This window comes from Trichomycterus rosablanca, chromosome 15 (genome assembly GCF_030014385.1).
Source record: "Trichomycterus rosablanca isolate fTriRos1 chromosome 15, fTriRos1.hap1, whole genome shotgun sequence".
NCBI classification, from domain to species: domain Eukaryota; kingdom Metazoa; phylum Chordata; class Actinopteri; order Siluriformes; family Trichomycteridae; genus Trichomycterus; species Trichomycterus rosablanca.
In genome coordinates this window covers 30,546,646-30,559,047 of record NC_086002.1, presented here as the reverse complement: position 1 = coordinate 30,559,047, position 12,402 = coordinate 30,546,646, and the positions used below count along the sequence as shown (strand labels likewise).

Genomic DNA, 12,402 nt, shown 5'->3' with positions numbered 1-12,402 from the left:
TAACTCCCTTACCGAGAACACTTACAACTGCACCCATTGATCGCTCATCTATTGCTGCTGTTTGAGTCGGTCATCTTCTAGACCTTCATCAGTGGTCGCAGGACGCTGCTCACAAGGCGCTGTTGGCTGGATGTTTTTGGTTGGTGGACTATTCACAGTCCGGCAGTGACAGTGAGGTGTTTAAAAACTCTGATCCACTCATACCAGCACAACACACACTAACACACCACCACCATGTCAGTGTCACTGCAGTGCTGAGAATGATCCACCACCTAAATAATACCTGCTCTGTGGTGGTCCTGTGGGGGTCCTGACCATTGAAGAACAGCATGAAAGGGGGGTAACAAAGCATGCAGAGAAACAGATGGACTACAGTCAGTAATTGTAGAACTACAAAGTGCTCCTATATGGTAAGTGGAGCTGATAATGGACAGTCAGTGTAAAAACAAGGAGTGGAGGCTTTTATTTTTATAATGACATCCTTTTCTTGTTATAACAACATACTTTTCTCATTATAACGACATCCTTTTCTCGTTATAACAACATCCTTTTCTTGTTATAACGACATACTTTCTCATTATAACTACATACTTTCTCGTTATAACGACATACTTTCTCATTATAACGACATATTTTCTCTTTATAACAACATTTTCTTGTTATAACGACATACTTTCTCGTTATAACTACATACTTTCTCGTTATAACGACATATTTTCTCATTATAACTACATACTTTCTCATTATAACGACATATTTTCTCGTTACGACATACTTTCTCATTATAACGACATATTTTCTCGTTACGACATACTTTCTCATTATAACGACATATTTTCTCGTTACGACATACTTTCTCATTATAACGACATATTTTCTTATTATAACGACATATTTTCTCGTTATAACGACATACTTTCTCATTATAACGACATACTTTCTCGTTATAACGACATACTTTCTCCTTATAACGACATACTTTCTCGTTATAAAGACATTTTCTCGTTATAACGACATATTTTCTCCTTATAACGACATATTTTCTCATTATAATGACATACTTTCTCCTTATAACGACATACTTTCTCGTTATAAAGACATTTTCTCTTTATAACGACATACTTTCTCCTTATAACGACATACTTTCTCGTTATAACGACATATTTTCTCGTTATAACGACATACTTTCTCGTTATAAAGACATTTTCTCGTTATAACGACATATTTTCTCGTTATAACGACATATTTTCTCGTTATAACGACATATTTTTCCATTATAACTACATACTGACGTTTTTTTTTATCTGTGTGGCAGCAATACGCTTCCGTAAATTGAAGCTTCTGAAGAGGGGGGATTTTTGTGCGCTACACCTGGCAACCCTGAGCCGTTACTTCAGCTGTTTGGCTTCCGACCATAAAACGTCACTTTCGCTTTGCGGAAAAGATGCACCGCGTCCATATTAATGCTGAAATTATGATCTAAACCCGTTATTAAAGCCGGTATCGTGGTGCGGAAGGATTTTAGGAAATGAGCAGATGAAGGAGCGCTCGGACCGTTTTGCTGCGACAGAGGAGGACTCCGTCCGGGCCACTGCGGCATGACCGCTTCCCTCTGCGCCAAAGTCGCTCTGCGCGTTTAACCTCAAACCGGGTCGTGATCGGTTCGCTCGGGCCATGCGGGAACCGGAGGACGGAGACGGTGCGGGGACGGCGGGGGTGCAGGTGAACGAGCAGCCGAACGCCCTGATCGCCTGCAAGGTCCCGGACGAGGTCTTCAACGAGGCGCACATGAAGGTAATCCGTCCATCATGTGTCCATCATGTGTCCATTAGATGTCCATCAGATGCTCAGCTTCTTTAGGATCATTGCATTTGTTCTTGTTGACCATTAAACTGGGCAGTGAACACGCACAAAGACGGACAGACGGACGGTCAGACAGACAGTCGTTGACCTTCTTCCACTGTATATACTGGGTACTATACTGGGTCATGGTGGGTCCAAAGCACCTAGGTCCAGTCCTGGAAACCTAAGCCTAAAAGTCAGGATGAACCCAAGATATTTCATGTTTAGTCTGGCCAACTTACAGGCCTGCAACACATTCCAAAAAAAGTTGGGACGGCGCTTTGGCACCGAGGATACCCAGCATTTTAGTGTTTTAGGTTATATTGTCCCATTCTTCCTGCAAACACGTCTCAATGTGTGCGAAATCCTCCACACGTTCTCTATCGGGGACAGGTCAGGACCGCAGGCGGGCCAGTCCAGTACCCGTACCCTCTTCTTCCGCAGAGGAACAACAATTCTCACTTTTCTTACCAAGACTGAACACACATATAAAACTCTAGTAAGTAAGTAATATCACAACAATGTAAATAAAAAAAATTTCTCTTCTGTGCCTGTAACTTTTGTATAGTTTTGTTATTTATGTTTCTTTATTCTTTAACTGAGCTTTGCTAATATGAACGTCCTTATTTATCCTGCCCATAAAACTTCTGAGCTTAAATTAAAGCAGCAAGAACAAGACAGAAGAAACTGAAGGTGAGGAGAATGTCCAGGGTATAAATAGAACCAACAATCACTCGCCCATTGTTCTTTACATACACACAAGAGAGAGACCGAGCAACACATTGATACACACAGATAGATACATTTTTAATCAATTAATATAACTAATTTTTTTAGAAACTACACGGACAATCATTTTTTATCAATGAAACTAACAATTATTTTTCATTACTTAATCTAGCGATAATTTTTATTAATTAATCTAACAATATTTTTTTATAAATTGAACTAACGATTTTTTTATTAATTAATGTAACGATAATGTTTTTAGAAATTACACAGACAATAATTTTTTATAAATTAAATAAATTATAAATTTTTATAAATTAAACTAACAATAATTTTTTTTATAAATTAAACTAACGATAATTTTTATAAATTAAACTAACGATAAATTTTTATATAAATTAAACTAACGATACATTTTTATAAATTAAACTAATGATTAATTTTTTATAAATTAAACTAATGATTAATTTTTTATAAATTAAACTAACGATAATTTTTATAAATTAATGATACATTTTTATAAATTAAACTAACAATACATTTTTATAAATTACACTAACTATAATTTTTATTAATTAAACTAACAATACATTTTTATAAATTAAACGAATACATTTTTATAAATTAACTAACTATAATTTTTTATAAATTAAACTAACGATACATTTTTATAAATTAAACTAACGATACATTTTTATAAATTAAACTAACGATACATTTTTATAAATTCAGCTAACGATACATTTTTATAAATTAAACTAACTATAATTTTTATAAATTTAACTAACGATAATTTTTTTATAAATTAAACTAACGATAATGTTTTTATCAATTAAACTAACTATAATTTTTTTATCAATGAAAGTAACGATAATTTTTTTATCAATTAAACTAACGATAATTTTTTTATAAATTAAAGTAACGATAATTTTTTCATCAATTAAACTAACTTTTTTTTTATTTTTATTAAACTAACGGTAATTTTTTTTCATCAATTACACTGACGATAATTTTTTTATGAATGAAACAAACGATAATTTTTTTCTAAATTAAACTAACTAATTTTTTTTATAAATTAAACTAACTACAATTTTTTATCAATTAATCAAACGAAAATTTGTCATCAATTTAAATAACAATAATTTTTTATAAATTAAAAACTATTTTATTATCAATGAAAAAATGATCTCTTGACCCAGAATGCTCTAGTAAACAATACCTTGCCATCCTTTTTGCTGTGACGGTGAATTTAGGTTCCATTTTTTGCCCCAGGCGACGAATGTTGATGCACACATGTGAGCCTATAGTGTACCTATTTGTGTGTTTGTTAGAAAAATACACCACATGACTAAAAGTATTTGGACACCTGATTATGAGCTTGTCGGGTATTAAAATAGAGCGACGTCAGCTGGAACAACCGCCGCCCTATTGAGAAGATTTCTCACGAGTCTGTGGGAATTTGTGCCTAGTCAGTTCAAAGATGGCAGGATTTGTATGTCAGTCCCAACACTTTTGTCCTTACAGTGCGTGTCTACCGAAAGGTCTCATGGACATTTTGTAACTTGATCTTTAAAAGGTCAGGTGACTTGTTACTATCTCGCCTGTTTTTGGTTCCACCGCGCCCTGGAAAATCGTGTTGTGCAAATCTTTGTATACACAACACGATTTTGTAAACCTGCGTATTTTCCACCTCTTCCGCCCAGAACAGACGATCCCTGCTGGTCGTGTTGCCAGATCTACACGGATTCATTTATTTTTCCGACTCGCTTATTGTTGACGTGCATTTTTGGACACGGTGTCATTAAACCCCTCTAGCAGAGAGCAGACCGGACCGACTCATCCCGGTGATAGCCGATCGGTCGTGTAGTGTGAAAGACTCCCAGTGTGGTGTAGTGCAAGAGATCCAGTCGTGTAGTGTGACCGTGGCATAACCGATTGCTGACTGAATTGCCGTAGGACTGCTAGTGTGACAGTAAATTAAATGCTCATTAAACGAACGTTTTTCCATAGAAAATCAACCAAGTATCTCAAGACACAAGAAATCTGAATGATACCCGCCGCCTGAAAGTCAAGGGAAGGTAAAACTAAGTGAGGCTCCAATTTCGGCAGAAGCTCAGCAGTTATTTGTAAGAGCACGACCTGTTACTCCACTCAACAGGTCATCACTGGGATTAAAGATGATCAGGTGCAATCGTCTCTGTCTGGTGGCTACACTCGTCCAGAGTGAAGTGTTCAGCCATCCAGAGGTCCAGGTAAGGCGGGTAGATCCGGGTCTAGATCGGATTTTGCCGAGTCACATCCTCTTTCTCTGCTCCTCTGTTTTCAGGACCGGTTCCAGGCGCTTTTTAAGGAGTTCGATGCCGGAGTTTCTTTCCAGTTCTTCAAGAGCTTTCGGCGGGTGCGCATCAATTTCACCAGCTCGGCGGCCGCCGCTCGGGCCAGAGTCAAGCTCCACAAGAGTGACTTCTGCGGCAAAGACATGAGGCTCTATTTCGCTCAGGTACCTTAAAAAGAAAACAATATAAACCATATAAATCATGTAGTTAATAAATAGTGTACACACTAGTCGTGTACTGATGGGGCCCTAAATTAGTATGCAGTATATGAGTGAGGTATGGAGTACACAGTGTATGAGTGCAGTATGCAGTACATACTAAATGTAGTATGCAGTATACAGTATGTACTGAGTTCAGTATGTAGTATGCAGTATATACTATGACTAGTATGTAGTATGCAGTATATACTGAGTGCAGTATGTAGTACACAGTATGTACTGAGTGTAGTATACAGTATATACTGAGTGTAGTATGTAGTATACAGTATATACTGAGTGTAGTATGCAGTATGTACTGAGTGCAGTATGTAGTATCCAGTATGTACTGAGTTCAGTAGGTAGTATACAGTATATACTAAGTGTAGTATGTAGTATACAGTATATACTGAGTGTAGTATGTAGTGTACAGTATATACTGAGTGTAGTATACAGTATATACTAAGTATAGTATGTAGTATACAGTATGTACTAAGTGCAATATGTAGTGTACAGTATGTACTGAGTGTAGTATGCAGTATGTACTGAGTTCAGTATGTAGTACACAGTATGTACTGAGTGTAGTATGTAGTATACAGTATGTACTGAGTGTAGTATGTAGTATACAGTATGTACTGAGTTCAGTATGTAGTATGCAGTATGTACTGACTTCAGTATGTAGTACATAGTATGTACTGAGTGTAGTATGTAGTATACAGTATGTACTGAGTTCAGTATGTAGTATGCAGTATGTACTGATTTCAGTATGTAGTATACAGTATATACTGAGTTCAGTATGTAGTATACAGTATATACTGAGTTCAGTATGTAGTACACAGTATGTACTGAGTGTAGTATGTAGTATACAGTATGTACTGAATTCAGTATGTAGTATACAGTATGTACTGAGTTCAGTATGTAGTACACAGTATGTACTGAGTGTAGTATGTACTATACAGTATGTACTGATTTCAGTATGTAGTATGCAGTATATACTGAGTGCAGTATGTAGTATGCAGTATGTACTGATTTCAGTATGTAGTATGCAGTATATACTGAGTTCAGCATGTAGTACACAGTATGTACTGAGTGTAGTATGTAGTAAACAGTATATACTGAGTTCAGTATGTAGTACACAGTATGTACTGAGTTCAGTATGTAGTATGCAGTATGTACTGAGTTCAGTATGTAGTATACAGTATGTACTGAGTTCAGTATGTAGTATACAGTATGTACTGAGTTCAGTATGTGGTATACAGTATGTACTGAGTTCAGTATGTAGTATGCAGTATGTACTGATTTCAGTATGTAGTATACAGTATATACTGAGTTCAGTATGTAGTATACAGTATGTACTGAGTTCAGTATGTAGTATGCAGTATGTACTGATTTCAGTATGTAGTATACAGTATATACTGAGTTCAGTATGTAGTATACAGTATATACTGAGTTCAGTATGTAGTATACAGTATGTACTGAGTTCAGTATGTAGTATACAGTATGTACTGAGTTCAGTATGTAGTATGCAGTATGTACTGATTTCAGTATGTAGTATGCAGTATATACTGAGTTCAGTATGTAGTATACAGTATATACTGAGTTCAGTATGTAGTACACAGTATGTACTGAGTGTAGTATGTAGTATACAGTATGTACTGAATTCAGTATGTAGTATACAGTATGTACTGAGTGTAGTATGTAGTATACAGTATGTACTGAATTCAGTATGTAGTATACAGTATGTACTGAGTTCAGTATGTAGTACACAGTATGTACTGAGTGTAGTATGTACTATACAGTATGTACTGAGTTCAGTATGTAGTATGCAGTATATACTGAGTGCAGTATGTAGTATGCAGTATGTACTGAGTTCAGTATGTAGTATGCAGTATGTACTGAGTTCAGTATGTAGTATGTAGTATGTACTGAGTTCAGTATGTAGTACACAGTATATACTGAGTGTAGTATGTAGTATACAGTATGTACTGAGTTCAGTATGTAGTATGCAGTATATACCGAGTGCTCACCATTTGTGCTTCATCTCCCATCAGACCGTGCACATAGGAAGTCCACGACTGGAGCCCCCGAAGCCAGAGAAGCAGTTCCTCATCTCTCCTCCGGCTTCCCCTCCGGTGGGCTGGGAGCAGGCTCAGGACGCCACGCCCGTCATTAACTACGACCTGCTGTGTGCCGTCTCCAAGCTCGGCCCAGGTAACTCTGCCGCATGACGGTCGTGTGTGCACGGCGTTTTGTTTTGTAGCATATTTGATACACCAGGCTTTTTTTTAAATGTATTGCTTTCTATACAAAAATACTTGTATATTTCAGTCATTGTAAAAAAGTAATTGTCCACTTCATTTTTTTATTTTTTTAAATGAAAACATTATACAGTACATAGTGATGTTGGGTTCTTGAAACTCATGTATCAAATATGATACGCTCGGCATTATAGGGTTAAATCTGTGTGCCACAATTAATGTGCACCTCTTTAGTTAGTACCGCTCAGCCTCAATTCACTAGGACTCAGATTCTTCTCCAATGATGCTTAATGAGGCTGGAGACTTCATGGGAATAGAACTAAGACCATTCCACCACAAAGTATTGGGACACCACTTCTAATTACTGAATTCGTGTGTTTCAACCACAGCAGTTGCTAACAGGTGTTAGAAATCAATTGTATAAAGGGACATTATGTGCGTCCAACCTAGCAGCAACAGTTTAGGGAAGGTCCGCCCATGCACGAAGCAAGCTCTATTATACCTATTATACAGGTAATATTTGTGGGTGTACAATCACTGACTGTAGCTCATCCGCTCCTCTGACGATGTTGGGCGGTGGTCCATTCTCAGCACTGCAATGACCCTAATAAGGAATGACATCGTAGAGTATTAGGTGCAGCTGTGTTAGGATTTGCTTTTCAAATGCCCTTTAAACCTCCTGCTCAGTTTGTTAGGAACGCTGCCTTGCTGCCTACTCCCTATCTAGGCAGCTGCCTCATGAGACTGTGCTGATTGTTTTTCAGGTGAGCCGTACGAGTTACACAGCGCCACCAACACCACCCCGAGCGTGATCGTGCACGTGTGCGAGGACGACAGCTCGGGCGGCGAGGAGGAAGCCGAGGGAGGGGCGCGCGTACGCCCCAAAATCATCCAGACCCGGCGCCCCGATTTCGCTCCCTCCGTCAAGCAGTGAACCGAGCCGTTCCAGGAGACGTAGGCTGTGTTCCAAATCGCCTACTGTGTACTACTTGCGTACTGATGGGGGCCTAGAGCTATCTTCGTTTAGTACTGCATCCTGTCATGAAACTGAATGCAGTATGCAGTATGTACTGGGTGTAGTATGCAGTATGTACTGAGTGCAGTATACAGTATATACTGAGTGTAGTGTGTAGTATACAGTACATACTGAGTGCAGTATGCAGTGTACAGTACATACTGAGTGTAGTATGTAGTATACAGTGTATACTGAGTGCAGTATGCAGTGTACAGTACATACTGAGTGTAGTATGTAGTATGCAGTATATACTGAGTGTAGTATGTAGTATGCAGTATATACTGAGTGCAGTATGCATTATGTACTGAGTGTAGTATACAATACACAGTATATACTGAGTGTAGTATGCAGTATACAGTATATACTAAGTGCAGTATGCAGTATATACTGAGAGTAGTATGTAGTATACACTATATACTGAGTGTAGTATGTAGTATACAGTACATACTGAGTGTAGTATGTAGTATACAGTACATACTGAGTGTAGTATGTAGTATACAGTATATACTGAGTTCAGTATGTAGTATACAGTATATACTGAGTGTAGTATGCAGTATACAGTATATACTGAGTGTAGTATGTAGTATACAGTATATACTGAGTTCAGTATGTAGTATACAGTATATACTGAGTGCAGTATGTAGTATGCAGTATATACTGAGTTCAGTATGTAGTATACAGTATATACTAAGTGTAGTATGTAGTATACAGTATATACTGAGTGCAGTATGTAGTATACAGTATATACTGAGTTCAGTATGCAGTATACAGTATATACTGAGTGTAGTATGTAGTATACAGTATATACTGAGTTCAGTATGCAGTATACAGTATATACTGAGTGCAGTATGTAGTATACAGTATATACTGAGTTCAGTATGCAGTATACAGTATATACTGAGTGTAGTATGTAGTATACAGTATATACTGAGTTCAGTATGCAGTATACAGTATATACTGAGAGTAGTATGTAGTATACACTATATACTGAGTGTAGTATGTAGTATACAGTACATACTGAGTGTAGTATGTAGTATACAGTACATACTGAGTGTAGTATGTAGTATACAGTATATACTGAGTTCAGTATGTAGTATACAGTATATACTGAGTGTAGTATGCAGTATACAGTATATACTGAGTGTAGTATGTAGTATACAGTATATACTGAGTTCAGTATGTAGTATACAGTATATACTGAGTGCAGTATGTAGTATGCAGTATATACTGAGTTCAGTATGTAGTATACAGTATATACTAAGTGTAGTATGTAGTATACAGTATATACTGAGTGCAGTATGTAGTATACAGTATATACTGAGTTCAGTATGCAGTATACAGTATATACTGAGTGTAGTATGTAGTATACAGTATATACTGAGTTCAGTATGCAGTATACAGTATATACTGAGTGTAGTATGTAGTATACAGTATATACTGAGTGTAGTATGCAGTATACAGTATATACTGAGTTCAGTATGTAGTATACAGTATATACTGAGTTCAGTATGTAGTATACAGTATATACTGAGTGTAGTATGCAGTATACAGTATATACTGAGTGTAGTATGCAGTATACAGTATGTACTGGGTGTAGTATGCAGTAGTAGGCAGATTTTGAACACAGCCATACAGTCAAACAGAAATGCTTTTAATTCCATATGGATAAAGTACACTGAAGCCAGAGTTTAAAAGCGATAAGGTGTCACGTGACGTAGGCTTGTCTATTTTTATTTAGTAACATTTAGTAGTTGTTTGTTTTTTTAAGTCTAGTGCGGAACAATCATGGGTCTAGTCTCAAAAACGAGTGTGCTCCCTACCGCCTACAGCCTCCGCAGTTTCCTAGGCGATACAAACCGCTAGCATGAAGGCTAACGCCTAGTGTACCGAACACGGTTAAAATGTCACCGAGAGACAAAATTACCCTTTTACAACTTTATACGAATTATAAATGAATGAGAATTACTTACGTTTGGAAATAACTCCGCGTCCACTCGCTATTTTCGAATTTTTACTCGCTTTTTCTGTGAGGAAATGTAGCGCGCTCGAGCCCTTAATAGTTATTGAGACGGACCCAAAGTGTCACGTGGTGTAACTTAACGTCTGTTAAGTGTGCTGTATATTGCTTTAAATTTTTGTATAGTGCAAAATACGTCATATAAAACATATTAATGTTATTGTTTTATTTTTATTATTAGTGAGATTTATATAAATCTCTTATTATTATGCACTTTAAAAAAATTTAGCCTTATACTGTGGAAAACACACTGGTTATTTGTTAATGGGTATGTGTTGGATGGAAGGTCCTTAGCATCGTCTGAGGATGAGAGTCATGTGATGTCAACGCGTCATGTGATTCGTAGCGAAGTTAGCATACGGTATACGCACACTCGTCGCGCTTGAATGTAGCTCGGGTTGCCACCTGTCCCGGTTTCCCCGGGATTGTCCTTTTTTCAACGATCAATTAGGTACCCGAAGGTCCTCGTAGCGTGATGAGATAGCTAACTGCGCTGTATCTAACGTTATTCCCAGCTAGCGGCCATCGAGATGTGTGGCGAGGCGAGATGGAGGGCCGTGTCCGAAAACCTAGTGAGCTGCCGAGAAGAAGGCTCGTAAGGCGGATTATTCGGACGCACTACTCACGTCAGCGCAGTTTTAGCTTACTAAGCTAACACAGTGACAGCGCCCAGACATGGGTGGCAACCCTAAACGTAGCTCATACCCGCTGATTAGGATTCAGCTGAAGTATTAGACGACGATGAATCTATTGTCAATAAAACAGCGTTGACCAAACTGTATCCAGACTGGAATTCCTTTGTCTTAAACCATCACCAACTGTTTCTGGACTCCTGACCGGGAGCTTGTCGGACATCTCATTGTTCAGGGCGAATCATGGGTGTCAACCATGGGCGTATCAAGTTGGAGAAGTTGATCCAAGCTTGCTTTTTGGATAAAAAAACAATATGCGCTCTGCCAGCTTGTTACTACAACCCCAAACCAGAAAAAGTTGGGACAGGATGGAAAAAAATAAAAGTTTCTTACATTTACTTTGACTTTTATTTGATGTCAGACAGGATGAACATGCTATATTTCATGTTTTATGTATTAATAAACGTCCATTCCTGCAACACATTCCAAAAAAAGTTGGGACGGTAAAACATTTACCACTTCGTAAATGTTGCAGAGTGATTTACAGTTTCAGCTTTTATTTTGTCTCGTTCTTCCTGCAAACACGTCTTAAGATGTGCGACAGTACGGGGTCGTACATTCTCTATCGGGGACAGGTCAGGACTGCAGGCAGGCCAGTCCAGCACCCGTACCCTCTTCTTCCGCAGCCACGCCTTTGTAATGTGTTGAAAGATGCTGGACGTGCCTGGAAAAGACGACGTCTTGAAGGCGGCACGTGTTGCTCCAAGATCTCGATGTACAATACCAGTCAAAAGTTTAGACACACCTTCTCATTCCATGGTTTTTATTGATTATTTTTATTTTCTACATTGTAGATTAATACTGAAGACATCCAGACTACGAAGGAACACATATGGAATTATTTAGTAAACAAAAAAGTGTTAAACAAACCAGAATATGTTTTATATTTTATATTCTTCAAAGTAGCCACCTTTTGCTTTGATGACAGCTTTTCACACTCTTGGTATTCTCTCAATCAGCTTCATGAGGTATCCACCTGGAATGGTTTTCATTTAATAGGTGTGCCTTGTCAAGAGTTAATTTCTGGAATTTCTTGCCTTCTTAATGTGTTTGAGACCATCAGTTGTGTTGTGCAGAGGTAGGGTTGGTACAAAGGTCTATACAGTGAATAGTCCTATTTGACTATTGTTCTAATCCATATTATGGCAAGAATCACTCAACCAAGTAAAGAGAAATGATAATCCATCATTGCTTTAAGACATGAAGGTCAGTCAATCCGGAAAATTTCAAGAACTCTGAACGTATCCTCAAGTGCAGTCGCAAAGACCATCAAACGCTATGATGAAACTGGCTCTCATGAGGGCCGCCCCAGGAATGGA

At 37.8% G+C, this 12,402-nt stretch overlaps 1 protein-coding gene and 1 pseudogene across 1 annotated transcript; both read left to right on the top strand.

The window, feature by feature from the left end:
• The window catches only part of LOC134328691 (NACHT, LRR and PYD domains-containing protein 3-like), a 1,194,473-nt pseudogene that overhangs the window by 629,831 nt on the left and 552,240 nt on the right, over window positions 1-12,402 (top strand).
• rcan1b (regulator of calcineurin 1b) lies at window positions 1,421-8,510 on the top strand. Its single transcript, XM_063009353.1, has 4 exons — window positions 1,421-1,794; window positions 4,898-5,071; window positions 7,153-7,312; window positions 8,124-8,510. Exons 1-4 carry the CDS (start codon window positions 1,675-1,677, stop codon window positions 8,291-8,293), a joined length of 624 nt encoding a protein of 207 aa, XP_062865423.1. The 5' UTR covers window positions 1,421-1,674; the 3' UTR covers window positions 8,294-8,510.